A 25,912-nucleotide genomic window follows, 5' to 3' on the forward strand; every position below is an offset into this window, starting at 1 on the left:
CTGACCGGATGTTTTATGTATATATACTGCAGAGCGCTTTTAAGCTGTGAATGGACCTGTATATATTGTGATTTAAAAAACAAAGTTTGGTGCATTCTGGACAAATGAATGTTTTTGGATATTATAAGCAAGGACCATTGAAATCTAAATGCATAGGAAATATTTTTGTAGCAGATAATATACCATTCAATGATAGAACTGCTCCATAACACAAAGAAATATGAGGGAGATTTATCAAACTGGTGTAAAGTAGACCTGGCTTAGTTGCCCATTGCAACCAATCAGATTCCACCTTTCATTTTTCACAACTCCTTTGGAAACTGAAAAATTAAAGGTGGAATCTGATTTGTTGCTATGGACAACTAAGCCAGTTCTACTTTACACCAGTTTAAGGGTACATTCACACGACCGTGTGTAATCCTTTCCGTTTTGCGGTCCGCAAATAATGGAACAGTGTGTCCGCATTTTGCGAACAAATGACTTCCGTTTGTGTTCCGTATGTCTTCCGTTTTTTACGGTCCGCAAAAAAATGAAGGAAAAAAAAAGCTAGAGAGAGAAAAAAAAAAATTATTAAGGCCTTCAAAAATACGGAAACAGATCCGCAAAAAACGGATGACATACAGAAACCATTCCGTATGTCACCTGCATTTTGCGGATCCATTGACTTGAATGGGACTGCGGACTGATCTGTGCGGACAATAGTAGGACAAGCTTCATATTTTTGCGGACTAGAAATGCGGAAACACGGATGTAGACAACATACTGAACGTTGTCTGCACATTATATTCACCCATAGGAATGAATGGATCTGCATCTATTCCGCAAAATGCGGAACGGATGCGGATAAAATTATACGGTCGTGTGAACAGACACCACTTTCCGCATTCTTTGTGATTTGTAGGTAATTAAAAAAAAAAAAAAAAAAAACATTCAACTTGCTCGTTCATCTTGCTGTACTATCGCTGGAGGTGGGCTACTTTTTTGTGGGCCACCCTGTACAATTCTAGGAGAAATAGCAGAGGAACAGCACCATGCAAAGTTCTAAGTAAAGGTGCTGCAGAATTGTTATATTAAGAGGAATGCAAGAACATACTCAAACAGACACGTCAGGAGTGGTACCGGGCCCTCTTAAATACCCATATAGTGTTCATTTACTGCAAGCAGATTTCACCCTACCAATGAAATAAGGTACAGAACAAAACTAATGTGTGGTTACCTTGTCTTCAAGAGCAGCCATTCGTTCCTTCAAGTGCAACTGCAGCCGTTCGTTCGATTCAGTCAGAAGCCTATCTACTGTGTCAGATAGCCTTTTGTTGTGTTCTTCATTCATTTTCTCTCTTTGCCGAGCCTACATAACACAAAAATAAAACTAGACATGAATTCCTTCAGCTGTCCTAAGACAATTGTGGCCATTTTTCTCTTCCGTTATTAGAAAAAAGACCAGATTTTTCTGCATAAACAATGCCACTCTCGTCCTGTGCCTACTAATGCAACTAAAATACAACATTATAAATTCACTTGAATCGAGCTAAGTTGCAATACCAGATACAGCCCCGGTTCTGGAAGAAAGCAGACCCGGTGAACAATTGTTTTAAAGGGGTATTCCCATCTCAGACAATGGGGGCATATCGCTAGGATATGGCCCCATTGTCTGATAGGTGCGGATCTCACCTCTGGGACCCACACCTACATCGAGAATGAAGCGGGGAAGGTGGCGGAGGGCGCACTGCGCATGTGCAGCCGCCCTCCATTCAATAGCCAAGAGCTGGCTCTGCTACTTCTGTCGGCCACATAGAAATGAATGGGAGCGGTGGGCGCGCAAGTGTGGTGCGCTCCCGTTCACATGTATGGGGAGAGAGCGCTTGGCTGTGGCTGGACCCAGGGCAACCTGAGGTACTCCAGCCACCACTCTCCCCACTCCGTTCTTGGCGTAGGTGTGGTTCCCAGAGGTGAGATCCGCACCTCTCAGACAATGGGGACATATCCTAATGATATGCCCCCATTGTCTCAGAGAGAAATACCCCTTTAAATCACTTGTTAACCCTTTGTGTAGATAAATAGAACAGTTACTTCACTTTTAACATTTAAATATTAAAAGAAAGAAAAACATTCACATTAACTGGGTAACAAAGCACTTGCATGGGGCTCTTCTTTTCATCTGCAGATTTGCCGATTTCCGAGCCTTTCTTCTGCCATCCAAGATGGCAGCACCACTTCTCAAACTACTCTAATGCCCTCGGACTGGCCAGCACTGGCCATGTAAGAAGTGCTGGCTAAGCCAATCACATGGCTGGAAAAGCAGGACGTGTCTTGGAGTAGTAAAGCTGGTAGTCTGATAAAAGGTGCAGCCATGTTGGATGGAGGAAGAGAAGTCCGGGAACTGGCAGATCTGCAGCTGAAATAAAGTAACAGAGGGCAAAAGGAAAGTGTTCTTTTCATTCCCCAGTTAAAGGGATTCTCCCACGAAAAATATTCTAAATTTTTCGAACCACCACCTTGAACTGAATACTTTTGTAACTGCATGTAATTAAAAAATTTGTATAGCCACTGAGTTATTCACTGAACTCTATCTGTATAGCTCCACCTGCTGTTTCCTCTTTTTCTAAATTCTCTGTCCAGCTCACTGAGGAGGACACACATGCTCAGTTCCATCCTTCATCTGCCACCAGCTGAAGTAGAAAGGACATTCCCCTGCCAGCTGGAAATAAATCTAGCAGAGCAATTGCAGCAATGAATGTTCAGATCTCTGGGTCCATGCGAGGTACTTGACTGATTTTAGCTTTATTAGAAAGAGATTGTCATATACTATATAATAGATGATTTTCATTTTTTACATTACTCATGGGATACCCCCTTTAATTTATTTTTTTCTTCTTGAACTGGGATATTGCTTTAAAAATTCTCTGTGGTCTATAGAACAGCTTTTATATGCACAATTATTTGGAGTGGTTTATTCCCTCTGTATTTCTGCTAACCACATCTCTTCCCTTATGGATCATGAAAACACATTTCACATTCCCAAAAGATAAAGCTTTCTGGTTCCTATATAAATAACTCAGTGTAAAGAAAACAGTGTAAAGAAAAGATCTGCCAAGTACTGTTGTAATATTCCGTTCCTCACCATCTACATCTCTGCTGGAAGTCATTGAATTTGGAGATCACTGATATAATAGATGGGCACTATAAATCATTCAGAGTGAATGCTGGTTTGTCCAGTGTTTCTACGTTGGCTAAAAGAAAGATTTTATGAGCAGAGAGCCTTTTCCAGAACATCCAAAATGGGAAACTGTATGGGTCAAAATTGCCAGCCAAAACAGTTTACACACATATGCAAAAGTATGGTTATTCAAGTCAGTTAGGATGTGAATATTGCAGTGAATCGAATTTCTTCTCATATTAAAGGGGCTTTGCCATCACATACAATGGGGGCATATCACTAGGATATGCACGATTGACTGATAGGTGCGGGTCCCAACCCTGGACCCACACCTACACGGAGAATGGAGTGGGGAAATTAGTGGAGGGCGCACTGCTCACGCACAGCCGCCCTCCAATCATTTCTATGGGGCCGCCGAAATTAGCCGAGATTTCCGTCGGCCCAATAGAAATTAATTGGAGCGGGGACAGCACATGGGTAGTGCGCTTCCATTCACTTGTATGGGAGCAGCGCTTGGTGGCGGCCGGAACCCGGAAAACAACTCTCCAGCCACAACTCTCCCCGCTCCGTTCTCCTCTGGAATCCGCACCTATCAGACAATGGGGACATATCCTAGTGATATGCCCCCATTGTCTGTGATGGGAATACCCCTTTAACAGTAAACCTGTTAACACAAAGAAAAAATGTCATGGGGTCATAAAAGCAGACCCCCTTCAGTATTTCCATCTATGAACACTAATCATAAATGATGAAAAAAAATTATCTTAACTAAGCACTAACATAGCTATGAACACAATACAGGGAGTGCAGAATTATTAGGCAAGTTGTATTTTTGAGGATTAATTTTATTATTGAACAACAACCATGTTCTCAATGAACCCAAAAAACTCATTAATATCAAAGCTGAATATTTTTGGAAGTAGTTTTTAGTTTGTTTTTAGTTTTAGCTATTTTAGGGGGATATCTGTGTGTGCAGGTGACTATTACTGTGCATAATTATTAGGTAACTTAACAAAAAACAAATATATACCCATTTCAATTATTTATTTTTACCAGTGAAACCAATATAACATCTCAACATTCACAAATATACATTTTTGACATTCAAAAACAAAACAAAAACAAATCAGTGACCAATATAGCCACCTTTCTTTGCAAGGACACTCAAAAGCCTGCCATCCATGGATTCTGTCAGTGTTTTGATCTGTTCACCATCAACATTGCGTGCAGCAGCAACCACAGCCTCCCAGACACTGTTCAGAGAGGTGTACTGTTTTCCCTCCTTGTAAATCTCACATTTGATGATGGACCACAGGTTCTCAATGGGGTTCAGATCAGGTGAACAAGGAGGCCATGTCATTAGATTTTCTTCTTTTATACCCTTTCTTGCCAGCCACGCTGTGGAGTACTTGGACGCGTGTGATGGAGCATTGTCCTGCATGAAAATCATGTTTTTCTTGAAGGATGCAGACTTCTTCCTGCACCACTGCTTGAAGAAGGTGTCTTCCAGAAACTGGCAATAGGACTGGGAGTTGAGCTTGACTCCATCCTCAACCCGAAAAGGCCCCACAAGCTCATCTTTGATGATACCAGCCCAAACCAGTACTCCACCTCCACCTTGCTGGCGTCTGAGTCGGACTGGAGCTCTCTGCCCTTTACCAATCCAGCCACGGGCCCATCCATCTGGCCCATCAAGACTCACTCTCATTTCATCAGTCCATAAAACCTTAGAAAAATCAGTCTTGAGATATTTCTTGGCCCAGTCTTGACGTTTCAGCTTGTGTGTCTTGTTCAGTGGTGGTCGTCTTTCAGCCTTTCTTACCTTGGCCATGTCTGTGAGTATTGCACACCTTGTGCTTTTGGGCACTCCAGTGATGTTGCAGCTCTGAAATATGGCCAAACTGGTGGCAAGTGGCATCTTGGCAGCTGCACGCTTTACTTTTCTCAGTTCATGGGCAGTTATCTTGCGCCTTGGTTTTTCCACACGCTTCTTGCGACCCTGTTGACTATTTTGAATGAAACGCTTGAATGTTCGATGATCACGCTTCAGAAGCATTGCAATTTTAAGACTGCTGCATCCCTCTGCAAGATATCTCACTATTTTTGACTTTTCTGAGCCTGTCAAGTCCTTCTTTTGACCCATTTTGCCAAAGGAAAGGAAGTTGCCTAATAATTATGCACACCTAATATAGGGTGTTGATGTCATTAGACCACACCCCTTCTCATTACAGAGATGCACATCACCTAATATGCTTAATTGGTAGTAGGCTTTCGAGCCTATACAGCTTGGAGTAAGACAACATGCATAAAGAGGATGATGTGGTCAAAATACTCATTTGCCTAATAATTCTGCACTCCCTGTAGATGATTTTATATAACTCTTCTGTTCATTTCCTCTCTTGTGCAATCGGCAGAAACCCTGCTATAGAGCAGGAGAAGCTGAGCAAATTGATATATAGTTTTAAGGGGAATGTTTCAGTAAAACTTGCAATTTACACATTTAAATCTCAGCTTTTTCTAAACTTAAGAACTCCCCATGCACAACTATTAATCACTGACAGCTATCTCTATACACACATTTACACAGAGAATGTGTCACGGTAGGTGAGGGAAGGGAAGCAAACTAAATACAACAAAGGCAACAAAACACCAGGCTAAGAACCAAAGCTAGGGAACAGGGAGTCTGAGTCTTTCCCTGACTGCTGACAACATGAACAAATCCTTAGGGTGGAAGTGCTCATGCGCTGGAACCTAAGTCTACCTGAAACTAAAGCAAACCCTCAGCTAGGGAGCTGGAGATAAGACAACCGGTTCCTAGCACAAGGTGCAGGAACCAGCGTCTTCCTGAGGCCTAGCCAGAACACACAACAAAAGCGAAGGAGTAGGACTTAGCTTAAGACGGACGGGGAGCAGGAGATCCACCAAACACCAGCTGAGAACTCCAGAAGGAAATCTAAACCGCAAGGGCTATAGTGAGAGGCTGGTTTAAATAGTAAGGTTCAAATAGCCCTGGGCTACTAAATTCCCGTTTCTGATCATTTAAGACATAACGTTTATTCAATTTATTAAAACTAATATGAATCGGGTAGAAAAAAGGGAACTTTTAAAATTATAGGTGCACTAGAACTCAAGCGGCTGGGGATATAGGTTACTTCACCTACAGTACAGACCAAAAGTTTGGACACACCTTCTCATTCAAAAAGTTTTCTTTATTTTCAGGACTATGAAGGCATCAAAACTATGAATTAACACATGTGGAATTATATACATAACAAACAAGTGTGAAACAACTGAAAATATGTCATATTCTAGGTTCTTAAAACTAGCCACCTTTTGCTTTGATTACTGCTTTGCACACTCTTGGCATTCTCTTGATGAGCTTCAAGAGGTAGTCCCCTTAAATGGTCTTCCAACAGTCTTGAAGTAGTTCCCAGAGATGCTTAGCACTTGTTGGCCCTTTTGCCTTCACTCTGCGGTCCAGCTCACCCCAAACCATCTCGATTGGGTTCAGGTCCGGTGACTGTGGAGGCCAGGTCATCTGGTGCAGCACCCCATCACTCTCCTTCATGGTCAAATAGCCCTTACTTTCAAAGTTTTCCCAATTTTTCAGCTGACTGACTGACCTTCATTTCTTAAAGTAATGATGGCCACTAGTTTTTCTTTACTTAGCTGCTTTTTTCTTGCCATAATACAAATTCTAACAGTCTATTCAGTAGGACTATCAGCTGTGTATCCACCTGACTTCTCCTCAACGCAACTGATGGTCCCAACCCCATTTATAAGGCAAGAAATCCCACTTATTAAACCTGACAGGGCACACCTGTGAAGTGAAAACCATTTCAGGGGACTACCTCTTGAATTTCATCAAGAGAATGCCAAGAGTGTGCAAAGCAGTAATCAAAGCAAAAGGTGGCTACTTTGAAGAACCTAGAATATGACATATTTTCAGTTGTTTCACACTTGTTTGTTATGTATATAATTCCACATGTGTTAATTCATAGTTTTGATGCCTTCAGTGTGAATCTACAATTTTCATAGTCATGAAAATAAAGAAAACTCTTTGAATGAGAAGGTGTGTCCAAACTTTTCGTCTGTACTGTATATATCCTGCCTCATTCAAATGCGTCTATCCTTTTCTTAGTTGCTATTTCAACAATTGTTGTTTTCTACTTTCCAGCTCTTTTTAGTGTGTTAGCTGGATTCCTATCTTAATATCTAAATAGATCGCATTGGTGAGGATCATCTATCTAGTCGCTTTGGTTACAATCCCTCACTTTCACTTTATTATGTATTATTTGTTGCGACTCCCAGCTGCTTATGTGTCTATAGCGAGGTGGGTCTGCAGTCACTCCACACTCCGACACTTAGTTGCACATGCACATAAACTAAAAACCGGATTGCAGCTCCCCCAACATGTTCCGCCACAGCTCCATTCCCCTGAAGATGCCACATCTGTGGCGAAACATGTTGGGGGAGCTGCAATCCGATTTTTAGTTTAGGTGCATGTGCAACTAAGTGTCGGAGTGTGGAGTGACTGCAGACCCACCTCGTCTAAGACACATAAGCGGCGGGGAGTCGCAACAAATGATACATAATAAAGTGAAAGTGAGGGATTGTAACCAAAGCGACTAGATAGATGATCCTCACCAATGCGATCTATTTAGATATTAAGATAGGAATCCAGCTAACACACTTAAAAGAGCTGGAAAGTAGAAAACAACAATCGTTGAAATAGCAACTAAGAAAAGGATAGACGCATTTGAATGAGGCAGGATATATAGGTGAAGTAACCTATATCCCCAGCCGCTTGAGTTCTACTGCACCTATAATTTTAAAAGTTCCCTTTTTTCTTCCCGATTCATATTAGTTTTAATAAATTAAATAAACGTTACGTCTTAAATGACCAGAAACAGGAATTTAGTAGCCCAGGGCTATTTGAACCTTATTATTTATACATCCCGGGTCCAAAGGGTCCTTGAATTAAATTGGTTTAAATATTACCACTAAATGGCTAATGAGCAGAACCTGTGGGAAGGTGGGATCCTGCCCAAAACCTAAACAAAGAGAAACAGAATAATCTGTCAGATAGACTCATGTGTAGCAAGTCTGTCAGCTCTTCTCAGGCCTCTCCCAGGGCAGGGCATGACAGTACCCACCCTTCTACGGGTGACCAACCTTATTCGGGTGTGCCCTGTGAAAGGCCTTCACAAGGCGATTAGCATTGACATCAGTCGCCGGAACTCACATTCTTTTCTCAGGGCTGTATCCCCTTCAATGCACAAGGTACTGAGGGGAGCCATGAAGAACACGCGAGTTGAGTATTCTGGAGATCTGAAACACCAGATTACCATCTACCAAGATAAGAGGAGGTGGCAAAGGAGATGGTTCAGCAGGTTTAACATACAGTCAGGTCCATAAATATTGGGACATCAACACAATTTTAAAATTTTTGGCTCTATACACCACCACAATGGATTTGAAATGAAACGAAGATGATGTGCTTTAACTGCAGACTGTCAGCTTTAATTTGAGAGTATTTACATCCAAATCAGGTGAACGGTGTAGGAATTACAGGTGTGTGTTATTCCCTCATTATCCCAATTACAATGAGCAGATAAAAAGGTCCAGAGTTCATTTCAAGTGTGCTATTTGCATTTGGAATCTGTTGCTGTCAACTCTCAAGTGGAGATCCAAAGAGCTGTCACTATCAGTGAAGCAAGCCATCATTAGGCTGAAAAAACAAAACAAACCCATCAGAGAGATAGCAAAAACATTAGGTGTGGCCAAAACAACTGTTTGGAACAGTCTTAAAAAGAATGAACACACCGGTGAGCTCAGCAACACCAAAAGACCCGGAGGACCACAGAAAACAACTGTGGTGGATGACCAAAGAATTCTTTCCCTGGTGAAGAAAACACCCTTCACAACAGTTGGCTAGGTTAAGAACACTCCCCAGGAGGTAGGTGTATGTGTGTCAAAGTCAACAATCAAGAGAAGACTTCACCAGAGCGAATACCAATGGTTTACCACAAGATGTAAACCATTGGTGAGCCTCAAAAACAGGAAGGCCAGATTAGAGTTTGTCAAACGACATCTAAAAAAGCCTTCACAGTTTTGGAACAAAATCCTATGGACAGATGAGACCAAGATCAACTTGTAGCAGAGTGATGGGAAGAGAAGAGTATAGAGATGGAAAGGAACTGCTCATGATCCTAAGCATGCCACCTCATCAGTGATGCATGGTGGTGGTAGTGTCATGGCGTGGGCATGTATGGCTGCCAATGGAACTGGTTCTCTTGTATTTATTGATGATGTGAGTGCTGACAAAAGCAGCATGATGAATTCTGAAGTGTTTCTGGCAATATTATCTGCTCATATTCAGCCAAATGCTTCAGAACTCATTAGACAGCGCTTCACAGTGCAGATGGACAATGATGCAAAGCATACTGCAAAAGCAACCAAAGAGTTTTTTAAGAGAAAGAAGTGGAATGTTATGCAATGGCCAACTCAATCTCCTGACATGAATCCGATTGAGCATGCATTTCACTTGCTAAAGACAAAACTGAAGGGAAAATGCCCCAAGAACAAGCAGAAACTGAAGACAGTTGCAGTAGAGGCCTGGCAGAGCATCACCAGGGATGAAACCCAGCTTCTGGTGATGTCTTTGCGTTCCAGACTTCAGGCTGTAATTGACTGCAAAGGATTAGCAACCAAGTATTAAAAAGTGAAAGTTTGATTTATGATTATTATTCTGTCCCATTACTTTTGGTTCCTTAACAAGTGGGAGGCACATATGAAAACTGTTGTAATTCCTACACCATTCACCTGATTTGGATGTAAATACCCTCAAATTTAAGCTGACAGTCTGCAGTTAAAGCACATCTTGTTAGTTTTATTTTAAATCCATTGTGGTTGTGTATAGAGCCAAAAATGTTATAATTGTGTCAATGTCCCAATATTTATGGACCTGACTGTACTTCTTCAACACAAGACCTGTGAAACCCATTACAGGGAGTGCAGAATTATTAGGCAAATGAGTATTTTGACCACATCATCCTCTTTATGCATGTTGTCTTACTCCAAGCTCGAAAGCCTACTACCAATTAAGCATATTAGGTGATGTGCATCTCTGTAATGAGAAGGGGTGTGGTCTAATGACATCAACACCCTATATTAGGTGTGCATAATTATTAGGCAACTTCCTTTCCTTTGGCAAAATGGGTCAAAAGAAGGACTTGACAGGCTCAGAAAAGTCAAAAATAGTGAGATATCTTGCAGAGGGATGCAGCAGTCTTAAAATTGCAAAGCTTTTGAAGCGTGATCATCGAACAATCAAGCGTTTCATTCAAAATAGTCAACAGGGTCGCAAGAAGCGTGTGGAAAAACCAAGGCGCAAAATAACTGCCCATGAACTGAGAAAAGTCAAGCGTGCAGCTGCCAAGATGCCACTTGCCACCAGTTTGGCCATATTTCAGAGCTGCAACATCACTGGAGTGCCCAAAAGCACAAGGTGTGCAATACTCAGAGACATGGCCAAGGTAAGAAAGGCTGAAAGACGACCACCACTGAACAAGACACACAAGCTGAAACGTCAAGACTGGGCCAAGAAATATCTCAAGACTGATTTTTCTAAGGTTTTATGGACTGATGAAATGAGAGTGAGTCTTGATGGGCCAGATGGATGGGCCCGTGGCTGGATTGGTAAAGGGCAGAGAGCTCCAGTCCGACTCAGACGCCAGCAAGGTGGAGGTGGAGTACTGGTTTGGGCTGGTATCATCAAAGATGAGCTTGTGGGGCCTTTTCGGGTTGAGGATGGAGTCAAGCTCAACTCCCAGTCCTACTGCCAGTTTCTGGAATACACCTTCTTCAAGCAGTGGTACAGGAAGAAGTCTGCATCCTTCAAGAAAAACATGATTTTCATGCAGGACAATGCTCCATCACACGCGTCCAAGTACTCCACAGCGTGGCTGGCAAGAAAGGGTATAAAAGAAGAAAATCTAATGACATGGCCTCCTTGTTCACCTGATCTGAACCCCATTGAGAACCTGTGGTCCATCATCAAATGTGAGATTTACAAGGAGGGAAAACAGTACACCTCTCTGCACAGTGTCTGGGAGGCTGTGGTTGCTGCTGCACGCAATGTTGATGGTGAACAGATCAAAACACTGACAGAATCCATGGATGGCAGGCTTTTGAGTGTCCTTGCAAAGAAAGGTGGCTATATTGGTTACTGATTTGTTTTTGTTTTGTTTTTGAATGTCAAAAATGTATATTTGTGAATGTTGAGATGTTATATTGGTTTCACTGGTAAAAATAAATAATTGAAATGGGTATATATTTGTTTTTTGTTAAGTTGCCTAATAATTATGCACAGTAATAGTCAGCTGCACACACAGATATCCCCCTAAAATAGCTAAAACTAAAAACAAACTAAAAACTACTTCCAAAAATATTCAGCTTTGATATTAATGAGTTTTTTGGGTTCATTGAGAACATGGTTGTTGTTCAATAATAAAATTAATCCTCAAAAATACAACTTGCCTAATAATTCTGCACTCTCTGTATTGATCTTCCAGGCCTGCGGAAGTTCCAGATTAACAATGACCGAGATATTGTAAGGACCAATAAATCTTGGGTCCAACTTTCAAGAAGACACTTTCAACTTAATGTTCTTAGTGGACAACCACACCAAATCACCCACACACAGGTCCGGACCAGTGTGTGGGTGAAGATTCAGTCCCAGAAAAAGTACCAAACTGAGGGTGAAAACCATATGCACAAAAAAATTGTGACTTATCAGTAGACTCCTATCTACAGTTATTCAAGGCTAACTCAGCCAAGGACAATAACGAAGACCACTCTTCCTGATTCTCGGAAAAAAAACACCTCAAATAAGTCTCCAGGTTCTGGTTAGTGCGCTCAGTTTGTCCATTCGACTGAGGATGGAAAACCGAAGAGAAAGACAACTGAATACCCAGACTAGTACAAAATGCCTTCCAAAACCTGGAAACAAATCGCGTCCCCTTATCAGACACAACATCAGAGGGAATACCGTGTAATTTCACAATGTTATCAACAAACACCTGAGCGAGAGTTTTAGCTTTGGGCAGACCCGACAATGGTACAAAGTGAGTCATCTCACTGAAGCGGTCCACTACCAACAAAATCACAGTTTTCCCAGAGGAACTTCATAAATCAGTGCTGAAGTCCACGGACAAATGCGTCCAAGGACGAGACAGGATAGACAAAGGAAGAAGAGATCCTGAAGGCCGAGTGTGAGCCACCTTAGCACGTGCACAGGTCTCACAAGCTGCTACATAGCCCTCTACACATTTACGCAAACCTGGCCACCAGAATCTCCGGGAAATAAGTTCCACCGTGGATTTACTCCCAGGGTGTCCCGCAAGGACAGTATCATGATGTTCCTTAAACACCTTGTGTCGAAGTTCAGAAGGAACAAACAACTTCCCTGAAGCACAGGAATCAGGTGCCTCACCTTGAGCCCCCGACACTTCCGTCTCCAGTTCGGGATAAAGAGCGGATACAACCACCCCATCAGCCAAAATCGGAGCGGGATCCTCCGAATCTCCCCCCACCCAGGAAAGCTACGTGATAAAGCATCCGCTTTCACGTTTTTGACCCCAGGGCGATAGGTGACCACAAAATTAAATCTGGTAAAAAACAATGACCATCTGGCCTGCCTAGGGTTCAGACACTTTGCTGATTGCAGGTAAGCCAGATTCTTATGGTCAGTAATTACCGTAATCGGATGAATCGCTCCTTCTAGCCAATGACACCACTCCTCAAAGGCCAATTTAATGACTAGCAACTCTCTATTCCCAACATCATAATTTTTTTGGGCAGCAGAAAGTTTCTTTGAAAAAAAAGCACAAGGGCGCCATTTGCTAGGAGAGGGACCCTGCGACAAAACTGCTCTGACTCCCACTTCTGACGCGTCAACCTTCACAATGAAGGGTTGAGACACTTCGGGTTGCATCAGAATGGGAACGGAAGCAAAACATTACTTTATAGCAGAAAAAGCCTGTAATGATTCTTCCAACCAGACTGAGAAGTCCACACCCTTTCTAGTCATATCAATCAAAGGCTTGACGATAGTGGAATAATTCAGGGTACATTTTCTGTAATAATTAGCAAAACCCAAAAACCGCATCAGAGCTTTCTGATTCTCCGGCCGATCCCATTACAGTACCGCATGGACCTTTTCAGGATCCATGCGAAAACCTGAGGCAGAAAGTTAGTAACCCAGAAACTGCAGCTCCTGGACAGCAAACACACATTTCTCCAACTTAGCATACAATTTATTATCCCAAAGGATCGATAATACTTGTCTTAAATGATCCCGATGAGTCTCCATATCGGGTGAGTAAATTAGTATGTCATCGAGGTAAATAACAACAAACGTCCCCGCCAAATTATGAAAAATGTCATTGATAAAGTGCTGGAAGACTGCCAGGGCATTAGTTAAACCAAAGAGCATGACCAGGTTCTCGAAGTGGCCCTCAGGGGTATTGAAGGCCATCTTCCATTCATCCCCTTCCCTGATTCTTATCAGATTTGCCCCTCTTAAATCCAACTTAGAAAACACCTTGGCTCTGACAATCTGATCAAATAAGTCCGGGATCAAGGGAAGAGGATAAGGATCAAGGACAGTAATGAGATTCAGTTCCCGGAAATCTAGACATGGTCTAAGGGTCCCGTCTGTTTTTTTAACAAAAAAGAAGTCTGCTGCCATAGGTGACTTAGATGTCAGAATGCTATTAATCACTGATAAGAATTCCCTGTGTACAACTATTAGTAACTGACAGTTATCTATGTATAAACACTTACAGAGCGAATGCTATCAATCACTGATAACACCTCCCTGTGTACAACTATCAGTGACTGACAGCAATCTATATATACACATTTACACAAAGAATGCTATCAATCAATGATGACACCTTCCCTGTGTACAACTATCAGTGACTGACAGCTATCTATTATATACACACTTACATAGAGAATGCTTTCAATTACTGATAACACCTCCCCTGTATACAACCATCAGTGGCTAATAGCTATCTATGTATACACGCTTAGGCCTCTTGCACACAAATGTTTTTTTTTCAGTTTTCGTTCTGTTTTTTTATGTTCCGTATATATTCATTTCAATGGATTTGCAAAAAAAAAAGGAAGGTACTCCGTATGCCTTCCGTTTCCATATTTCCGTTCTGTTCAAAGATAGAACATATCCCATTATTGTCCACATAACGAACACAAATAGTACTGTTCTATCAGGGGCCAGCTGTTCCGTTCCTCAAAAAACGGAATGCACACGGACGTCATCCATATTTTTTGCGGATCAGTTTTTTTGCGGTCCGCAAAATACTGAAAAAGCCATACGGTCGTGTGCAAGAGGCCTTACACTGAGAATGCTATCACTGATAACACATCCCCTGTGTAACAACTAACAGTGACTGACATATCTATGTATACACACTTACACAGAGAATGCGTTCAATCGCTGATAACCACACCTTCCCCATGTACAACTATCAGTGACAGACAGCTATCTATGTATACAGAATTACACAGAGAATGCTATTAATCACTGATAACACCTCCCACATGCACAACGATCAGTGACTGACAGCTATCTATGTATACACACTTACACAGAGAATGCTATCAATCCCTGATGACACCTCCCCCGTGTACAAATATCAATGACTGAGAGCTATCTATTTATACACACTTACACATAGAATGCTATCAATCACTGATAACACCTTGTTTGTGTACAGATATCAGTGACAGGCAGCTATCTATGTATACACACTTACACAGGGAATGCATTTTTTTGTAAGTAGCGGGTGCAATGACAGGGAGCTGCGATAGCGCCGTTCCCCATCATTGTACCCCGCTGATGCCGCGATCATGTATTGATGCTATCTATCAGAATGCTATCAATCACTGATAACACCTCCCCCATTTACAACTATCAGTATCTGACAGCTATCTATGTATACACACTTACACAGAGAATGCTATCAATTAGTGATAACACCTCCCCTGTGTACCACTATCAGTGTCTGATAGCTGTCTATGTATACAGTAAGGTTGCACCGGGTATCGAACTTTAGATACCTAATCGATACTTTTGTACCCGGATCGATCCGATACTGGGATCTGCTATTTTCCAATACTAGGCTACTGCCCAGCCTAGTATCTGTTAGAGAACATGGCATACTCCGCCCTCGACACGCACCATGTTCTCATCAGCCAACACAGTGGAGAAGGAGGGAATCCCTCCGTCCCCACTGTGACGCGGCCGCCACTGCCACCAATGAGAAGATAATACTGAGGAGAAAGGGGAAGGGCTGTTAACACTGCGCCACCAATGCATATATTTAACCCCTAAATAGAAATGTAGGTGGCGGCTTCAATGACAGGGATCCCACTGAACCACATCAATTAACCCCTCAGGTGCCGCACCGGAGGGGTTAATTGACGTGGTTCGGCGGATCGCCGCGCGCTGTCAGTGAGGCCGGGTGCCGGCTGTTTGATACGGCCGGCATTTGCCGCCTACATTTGTATTTAAGGGTTAATGTTTGCACTGGTGGCACAGTGTTAACAGTCCCCCCTCCTCAGTATTATAATAATGTTAATTATCTTTATTAGTGGCCAAGTGATCACAGGGGCCCCCCTTCTCCCCTATATATTTATTGGTGGCAGTGGCAGCTTCCGATCGGAGTCCCAGCAGTGAAATTGCGGGGCTCTGATTGGTTATCATGGCAGCCAGGACGCTACTCAAGCCTTCCATGGCTGTCATGGTAAGCTCTCTGCTTCTGTGTGCAAAAAGCAGAGGGCAGCAGGGACAGTGTAAAATCCTATTTACCCTAATGGATCTCTGTTAGGCTGAATAGGACAAGGGATCAAAAGATTCCAGGTTATAGCCGCCTAAGGGGGGCTAATAGTTCTTAAATAAAAAGTTAAAAAAAGAACAGTTTAAAAAACACCAAAATGTTAAAAGTTTAAATCCCCCCTTTGCCAATTTTACATATAAAATATATAAACAATAAAAAAATAAACATTTTAGGTATTGCCACGTCCAAAAAAGTCAGAACTATTAAAATAAAAAATATCTCCTATGCGGTGAATGGCGTAACAGAAAAAAAAACTGCGCAATTTGCATTTTTTTGTCACCTTGTCCCCCTAAAATATAGGACTGTTCTATTACAGGTCGGACGTTCCATAAAATGCGGAATGCACGCTGCTTTCTTTTGTGTTTTAATTTTTCGTGTGGTATCGAATGGTATCAAGTATTGCAGTACTTTTTTATTGTATTAAAATTGAATCAAAATTTTGGTATTGTGACAACCTTAGTATACACACTTACACAGAGAATGCTATCAATCATATAACAGCTCCCCCATGTACAAATATAAGTAACTGACAGGTATCTATGTTACCACACTTAAATAGAGAATTATATCAATCATTGATAACACCTCCCCTGTGTACAACTATCAGTGACTGACAGCTATCTCTGTATACACACTTACACAGAGAATGCTATCAATCACTGATAACAACTCCCCCGTGTACAACTTATCAGTGACTGACAGCTATCTATGTATACCCACTTACACATATAATGCTAACAGTAACTCATAACACTTCCCCCCTATACAACTGAAGTTAGAAAAAGCAAACAGTCTAAATGTGCCACTGTGATAAATTGAGTGCATCTTTAGATTGTCTAGTCTAAGGTAGATATATCATGAGTAGTGTTGGGCTCGAATATTCGAATAGCGAATATTACTATTTGCGAATATCGGCACTTTGAGAATTCGCAAAGATTTAGAATATAGTGATATATATTTGTAATTTCGAATATTCTAGATTTTTTTTTCAACAGTAACCTCCCTTCTTGCTTGTGGGCCAATGAGAAGGCTGCAATGTCTTTGTCTGAGCTTAGCAACATCCCTAACAACCAATAGGAAATTTGCCTACCCCTTACTATATAACAACCTCCCCAGCAGCCTTTGTATGCAGTATTTTGCAGATCTGAGAGAGACAGCAGTGTTATTGCTGTGCTCTCTGCTTTCCTGTGTCATTACATTAGATAGTTAGTTAGTTAGGTTATATACAGTATATAATACAGATAGTTAGTGGGAGATACTCAGAGTAGGTTAGATAGTGATATAGTGTAGTTCTGCTGTCCATATATACATGCTACATACATACATAGTGCTGTGATGTCACAAGTTCACAACAATACTTAGTGCACCAATCACTAATAAGTAGTCAGACCTGTTAAAATGTGAAGTTGCACGTATTGCGCCAAAGTATTTGCATCATTAGTGCCGATTTCGCAATCGCAAATATATTGGAGCACTCTATCTGCTGTGGAGATTCGCTCTGGTAGGCAGGTTAGCAGACGCAGTATAGAGGCAACAACAGAGTTTTTAACTTAAACAGTTCAGTGTTTATTCACACTTGGCAGGTAACAAAACATAAATAAAGTCACCTTAGTTTAAATCCTGGTGTTCCATTCACACCTTGCTGCAGGTACCACACAAGAAGGTCAAGTCCTGGTGTTCACCTCACACCATGCTGCGGGTACCGCTTAAAGAGTCCCAGTCCTGGATGTCGTTTCCTTGTCCTCCCAGACAGGTCGCAGGCACGCATCCAGCCACAAGCCTTATACACAGACACAGTCCTGACTCTGAGTCCAGCTGCCTATTAAAGAACAACCAGGTGCTGCCAAAACCCGGACCGGCACTAAACTCCGATCCGGTATTTGAGCTCACCTGGCTGGAAACCATCTCAGCTGCACATGTTTTCCCATACAAAACCCTTTGCTGTCTCACATACCTCCCCCCCTTTGTTCAACCCTGAGGGGGTGAACACACGCCAGACAGTGTACCCGGGACAGGGTATCCGCGTTTCCCCTAACCGGCCTGCTCTATGTTCCACTGAAAACTTAAAGTTTTGTAAGGACAGGAACCATCTTGTGACCCGAGCATTCCTCACTTTGGCCTGGCTCATCCACTTGAGAGGGGAGTGGTCGGTCACCAGACGGATCTTTCTTCACAACAGATAATAGCGGAGAGACTCGAGTGCCCATTTAATGGCCAGGCACTCTCTCTCCACTATACTATACCTGGTCTCGGCTGGGCTAAGCTTCCGGCTGAGGAAGACAATAGGATGCTCCTCCCCGTTGACCTCCTGAGACAGTACAGCACAGAGACCTACCTCAGAGGCATCGGTCTGCACTATAAACTCCCTTTTGAAGTCGGGTGTCACCAAAACCGGGGACCCACACGGGGCCAACTTCAAAAGCGGAGAAAGCCTTTTCCGCCTGCTCATTCCAGTGGACCGTCACTGATTTGCGTCCCTTCATAAGGCCTGTTAATGGTGCAGCCACTGTAGCAAAGTGGGGGACAAATCTCATATAGTATCCCACCATTCCCAGGAACAACTTTACTTGCCGAGTAGTGACAGGTCGGTCCAATTCCGAATTGCCTCAATTTTGTTCACCTGAGGTTTGATAATTCGGTGCCCAATCACATATCCCAGGTACTTGGTCTCTTCTAACCCTATTGCGCACTTTTTTGGGTTAGCGCTTAAGCCAGCCTTCCTAAAGGAGTCCACTACATCCAGTACTTTAGGTAGGTGACTTTCTCAGTCGGTGCTGTGGATAACGATATCGTCTAGGTACGCCGAAGCATACCGATGATGTGGATGGAGTACAATGTTCATTAGCCTTTAAAACGTGGCGGGAGCGCCATGTAGACCAAAGGGTAATACCTTGTACTGATACACATCCGTGTTTCTGCTGACGAACTCCCTGGCCTCCTAAGTCTGTTTAGAGGAAAGGATGTCAGCAATCTTTACTGTGGCAACGGCTTCCCTCGTTTCAGACTGTGGGACCAAAACCGCTTCCCCTAGAAAACCTGGCTGCAGGCTGTCTTCAGTACAGGTTTCAATATCTTTCCACGGTTTCAATAAGTTTACATGGTACACCTGCTCCGGCTTTCTCCGCCCTGGCTGGTGTACCCTGTAGGTTACCTTCCCAACTTTTCCGAGCACCGGAACCCTGCCACCTAGCCAGGAACTTACTGTCCACTGTCGGCAACACCGTCTCCATCCATTCTTGCATCCGAGTGATATACTCAATCACACTTTTATGCGGTGTAGGTTGTTGTTCCCATGCCTCTTTGGCTATGTCCAACAAACCATGCGGATGTCGGCGAGAACCCAGTAGAGGCCTGGGGCACCTCTCGAACTGCGAACATGAGATAGGGCAGTAGAAGATCCCAAACACTCCCATCCTTAGACACCACCCGCTTTAACATGTTTTTAAAGGTTTGATTAAATCTTTCTATCAGGCCGTCCGTTTGGGGGTCATAAACAGACGTCCGCAACTGTTTGATTTGTAGTAGTTTACTGACTTCCCTCATGACTTTTGACATAAAAGGAGTCCCCTGGTCAGTCAGAATCTCTCTCGGTAGGCCTACTCGGGAAATCATCTCCAATAACTCTTTGGCTATGAGTTTGGCCGAGGTATGTCGCAGCGGGTACCGAGTGGCATAGTCCAGGACTACCAAGATGTGTTGGTGCCCTCTAGCGGTCTTTGGTACTGGGCGTATGAGATCCATAGCGATCCACTTGAATGGAACCTCAGTAATCAGGAGAGGGACCAGGGGACTACGGAAATGTGGCTGGGGGCTGGTTATCTGGCAGGTTAGGCAAGACTTGCAATACTCTTCCACCTTTCTGAACATACTGGGCCAGTAGAACCGCTGTAGAATCGGTCCTGCGTTTTCTGCTGACCCAGGTGTCCCCCAAGAACATGCTGGTGGGCTAACTCCAATACGAGCTTGCGATACACCTTGGGCACCACCAACTGTTCAATATGCTCACCCCGTAGTTAATTTACCCAGTACAGCATCTCTTGTTGAACCACAAAATGGGGAAACATAGACTCGGCCCCCGATTGTTGCGGCTCACCCTCAACTACTACCACATTTTGCCAGGCTCGAGATAGAGTCAGGTCCTGGTGCTGTGCTGTACCAAAATTGTCTCCGGAGACGTTGAGGTCTGCCAACTACGGACCCGGCGGCAAATCCTCCACGTCTCCCACCATCACACTTAACGGGGTTGCCCCCCCCCCTCTTCCACCAAAGTGGTGGTCACCCTTACCGCTGGCCCTTCGGTCTCAGGTTCCCAGGGTTCTGGTCTCCCCCCTGAGCCGGGCCACTCTGTTAGGGTTATCCCCGTCTCATGGGTATTGGTGACTCTCGCCTCAGGCCACAGTGACAGGTAACTGGGGAAGTCTCTCCCAATTATTAGTTCATAATGTAACTTTGTGGCGAGGGCCACCTTATGAGTCCACCGGCCAACCATCGTGGATAGAGACACCAGGGCGGTGGGATAGTCCAGGTGCTGCCAAAACCCGGACCGGCACTAAACTCCGGTCCGGTATTTGAGCTCACCTGGCTGGAAACCAGCTCAGCTGCACATGTTGGGAGGAAAATACCTTCCTTCCCATACAAAACCCTTTGCTGTGTCACACTGCATATAAAGCTATTGTAATGTTCTGCCATGCCAACCATTTTCTCCAGTCTCAGGAAACTTCTAGCAGCTTGAAAAATGTAGCTATAGTGACCGACGCTTGTATTTTGCGCGCATTACACAAATATAACGTTACCGACTATTTGCGATCAAGAAAATAATCTCAAATTCTCAAATATATGACAAATATTCTACCAAATATTTGCGAAATATTGCAAATTAGAATATTGCCCCTGCCGCTCATCACTAAGTTTGATACATTTGGTTCATAATTAAGTCTAACAGTTCTGCAACTCCACAGTTCAGTGGCAGGACAGTGTAATTATAATTGCTTGTCTCATTCAGAATAATTACACTATGCCTCTTTTACAAAGGAGACAACATGATGGCAATTTTGCAGTGGAAGTAGCACTCACATGAGCGCCGCCACTTCTACAAACAGCTGATTGATAGGGGTACTGGGAGTCAGGACCCTGACAATCTGATATTGATGACCTATACTGAGGATAGTTCATCAGTATTGTATCAATAACCAAGACTGAATGTCTGCATCTACAGTACACGGCGATGCTTCTTTAACTGACCATGTCTGGGTTATATAGTAGGTTAAAAAGAAAGAATGAGGGGAATTTATTAAGCCTCGCATTTCAAATTCCAGTCTTACTAACAAATGTGCTGGAGTAAGATCTGACAAATGTATTAAGAGGCACATGTCTCGTAATAAATTTGTCTCTGGTTAGCCATACCTCAAAAAATCCAATCTACGCCAACTCATAGCTGGCATAGATTTGAGCTAAGATTTACGCTAATTTCCAGTGTAAACTGCCGTAAATCTGCTGGGCTGCAAGATGCCACAGCCCTCCTGCTAAGCCCCACCCACCTTTTGACAACGTGGTGTAAGCAATGGTAAAAAGTCAAAAGTCAAACATATTTGCACAAAAATTAGGCTCAAGCCAACATTACTGTAAATGACCCTTTAGTCTACAAAGGATATAATACGTGTTAGTGTTGTCATACTGAGTTAGAGTCCCATCTGGCCTCTATTACCAACAAAATAACCATTCTTGGAACATGGTATGTTTGAATTATCCAACAGGTAATAGGAACCTTCCTATGGTTGGACATTTTCCTGATCTTACCTTCTAAATAGAAAATAGACCAATCACTAGGATTAGGAAATGCCTTATTGAGACATCTCCTAAGGAACTGGTAAGCTCACAGTGGTTCTTACACATTGAAAGGAACTGCAGAATGGAGATGTTCACAAATGCACTAAAATAAAACACCAAATACACAGTATATCTACTAGGTGAGCATGGTCAACATCACAAATTCCTCAAGTATCTGCCAAGTCCAATGAGGTATGTATTTTCTTAATCACAACTCCACGTTGCAACATAGCTAGTCCTCCTCCCAGTGTGGTCTGTTCACACTGCTGGACAGTACTAGTCTTATCATAGAGATTTTCCTAAATGCATTGCACTGAATAATCATCCTCTCTAGTAGACAAACTGCTCTTGACATCACTACATATTAGATGAACACTATGTACTTCATATCATATTGTGTATTGTTCTTGTAACTCAAAGGGGAATCGGAATTCTGTTTTTTATTTTTAATATATTTCATCACATAATAATTATACAGAAATCATATAATTTTCTAGTATACATAGATTTAAGAATTCCGCTCTCATAACTTTCTTATATTGATGCAGGTGGCCCCTGTATGTACACTTGAATGGTATAGCCCACGGAAGTCCTGTGTAATGCACACAACTAAACATGTCATCAGTCATGTGCAGTACCCCAGAGCAGGGGCCACTTGCAAATTATTTGCTGTTTAATGCTTGTCATGTTTTTAATGTAATTTTATGCTGTGTATACCTAGTAATGTTATGGATGAAAGTTAACAACTTTAACATAACCCCTACAGGAAGCTTGAGTGTGGATCCTAGATCCACCCCCAGCTGAGTCTATAGAGTTCCAGCAAGTAGAAGAGGAGTGAGGAAGCAACTAAATGTACTCCATTCCTCACAAGACTAGACTAAAGCCACAGAGACACCAATCGCTAGATCTACAGAGAAAGAGACAGGGTTGTTCATAAATATGCATAGCTGTGCACTGGAGTTATTTAGACTTTACTGCAGTGAGGAGATGATATTGTTATGACACCCTTCAGACTTGGACATGACTTGGGTATCTTACAACCTGTGTGCACATCAGTTGTAAATTACAGGCACAATTGCAAAAGTAAGATTGTCAGCCATGGATTCTGCAGGAGGTGACTTGAGAAAGATAGAAACATTATAATAATTTCGATCCTTGTTCAAATCCATATAATACCATTTGGGGAGATTTGCACTTCAGTAAAAAGAGATTTATTCTGCTACATCTGGCCTGGTTACCGACTCCCGCACCCTACGCCAGCCATTGCCAATCTACAAGCCCTACCTTGCACCCATACAAAACACTAAACATTGCGGTCACCACGAATACCATCAGGCACGATCCCCAACATCAGGGTTCTGCCCCAGGGGAAGAAGGTGTGCCCTCCTTTCACTGCACGGCCCTAGGGAGCAACGGTGTGCAGAAAGCCACTATTATTGACAGTAACAGACAGAGCCACTACCTCTGAATCCTCTGCTTCCGCACATGTCACCCCCTAGCATTCAATTAGCAACAGGGTTAATTACATCCATTGGCTTACTTAATATTATTAAACACGACTTCAGTCATGTGACCCTCCTGGCATTCAGTTAGCAGCAGGGTTACATTACATCCATTGGTTAACTGAATTGAACTAAACATGGTGTCAGTCATGTGACCACTTGGCATTCAGTCAGCAACAGTGTTGCAGAACATACAAGTGCTGACAAGACACAACAATGGGATAAATAAATAGGACTAATGGATGAGTAATAATTTTTTTGTGGTTATTACAACTATTTCACTATGCATAGATTACTTGTGTGATACAGTGGACATCTCTGGGAGATATATAACATGGCTACCTGTTTCTAGGTAATGTACAAAATGCCTGCTTGCTTTTAGGTGATTTGTAAGATGGCTGCCTGTTGCTAGGTAATGTAGAACATGCCTGACTGCTTGTAGGTAATTTGTAAGATGGCTTCCTGTTTTTACTGTAGGTAATGTAGAACATGGCCGACTGTCTCTAGATAATGAGGAACATGCCTTTCTACTTTTAGGTGTTTTAAAGATGGCTTCCTGTTTCTAGGTAATGTAGAACATGGCTACCTGTCTCCAGGTTATCCATAGCATGGTTCCCTGTTTGTAAGTGATTTGTAACATGGCTGTCTGTCTCTGAGTAATGTAGAACATGCCTGCCTCTATGTAGGTGATTTGTAATATGGCTGCCTATCTATAGGTGATGGTATCATGTTGATAATAAGGCTAACACAGAGGAGTAAAGCAGAAGGCTGTAAGAGCTGCTCCTATATACAGACATCATGCTGAGATGTTGCTTTAGAAAGAGATACTGAATGTCAGGGGTCACAGGACATTTGTGTAAGGTTCACATTAATGTCAGGCAGCGTGTTTCCCATGCACCACTCCAATTGCTCTGTGCTTAACTTGGAATGGCCTTCCACCATTTGTTTTTTATTGATTACACAAATAAAATACGTTTTAATGGAAGGCTCTGGTGCCTGAGATTGTTCTTACTGAGAGTATTACAGGGTTACATTACCACTGCCATGTTTAGTCCTATTCAGTTATTCTGCCATTTTTTTATACAGACTACTGAAAGATATGAAAGACTAAGAAAGATATGGGAGCAGAAAATATCTGTACATTAAAAAATATTTGATTTTCTATTCTGTAAAAGAAAAGAAAAGACGGAATAAACTTTCATATTTATATTTAGAGATACATTCTGTATGTTTATGGATGCAGTGTTTTACCGTAACCATATTTCAATCTTCCTTAGCCTCTACTATTCCTAAAGATTTTTCCCCAGAATTACAGACGTCTGCATCAAGAATCTGTTGTGGTACAAATTGGCACAATTTTGGCTCAAATACAGTTTCTACACTTTTTTCGACATGCCTGTCAAGAGGATAGGGCTTAAGGGGAAGGGGGAAGCCTTTTATGAAATCGGAGTGGCCGAAGATGTGCCTTTGCAAGAAATAAAAAATTGTACAATTCTGGCATAAAAATCTGTCTCAATGTAAGCCAACCAATAGTTGGTAGAGAGTCAGAGAAAAGTGTCATTCCCTGCACCAGATATATCATCCAGACTGAGCAATTGTGATAAATTTGGCGCAGGTCTAGTCAGCCAGCCTGAGTATACACCATCTTTAAGATTAGTAAATCTGGATCTCTGGACCTTTTTTGGTAGCGTATATCTGTAATTAGATTCAAGACCCAACGGCTGCATTTCTTCCATTCTGTCCCTGTGGGAAAACATAATTTATGTGCTGTGCTATGGCAGTCCATCTATGTTAGAGGTACACCATTGACAGTAATGTCAAAAAATTTGTTGGCTTTTATAAAAAAAAACTTTTAGGTTGCTGACACAAATGCGGGTGATTCAGATCCACAAAAGGTACTGTAAAGAGCATTTAGATAGTACAGTACTTGTAAAAGTTTTCTTTTAGTGTTGAAGGATCGAAACATAACTTGTACACTATTACATCATTATTGACTATTGTACATACCCTCTGAAGTTCTTGATTCTTTTCTTCAAGTTGTGTTTCCAGGTGCCTCATTCTTTCCTCAATATTCCCATGTCTTTCTTCTGCCTATGAAAAAAACATAAGGAGCTGATCTGAAATGTATGCACTCCAGCAGGTAATGTGTTCCTCAATTAAGGTACAAGACAAAAGCAAGCTACTACTAACTGCAAACTTACTCTAGGAAAGGAAATAGTACATAAGCAGGTAGCTGGACAGCATTGCTTGAAATGTGTCAGCTAAAAGAGGCCTGCTACATCCAAGCACTAGCAGAACTTTGGGTTTATTTATGAGCAATGAAGTCAGCCAAATGTAACATGCAGACTGTGCATGGTTTGAACACAAACCTCATATTGGAAATCATAAGCCCCTAAAGCACTAAGCTGCATGATGGTTGATTATCAATAATTAAAGCATAAAAGAAGAAAATAAAGGATGGGATGAAAACAAAATCAGATGTCTATTCAGCAATAGAAAGT

At 42.4% G+C, this 25,912-nt stretch overlaps 1 protein-coding gene across 1 annotated transcript in view; it reads right to left on the bottom strand.

Moving 5' to 3' along the window:
• Positions 1–25,912, bottom strand: part of PPFIA2 (PTPRF interacting protein alpha 2) — a 385,317-nt gene that overhangs the window by 90,403 nt on the left and 269,002 nt on the right. The window contains exons 10-11 of the mRNA XM_040408503.1: positions 25,419–25,502; positions 1,217–1,348 (exon numbers count right to left, since the gene is read on the bottom strand). Of these exons, the coding sequence (XP_040264437.1) occupies positions 1,217–1,348; positions 25,419–25,502 (216 nt within the window). The remainder of the gene's footprint in view (positions 1–1,216; positions 1,349–25,418; positions 25,503–25,912) is intronic.

The sequence above is a fragment of the Bufo bufo genome, chromosome 1 (assembly GCF_905171765.1).
Source record: "Bufo bufo chromosome 1, aBufBuf1.1, whole genome shotgun sequence".
NCBI lineage: Eukaryota > Metazoa > Chordata > Amphibia > Anura > Bufonidae > Bufo > Bufo bufo.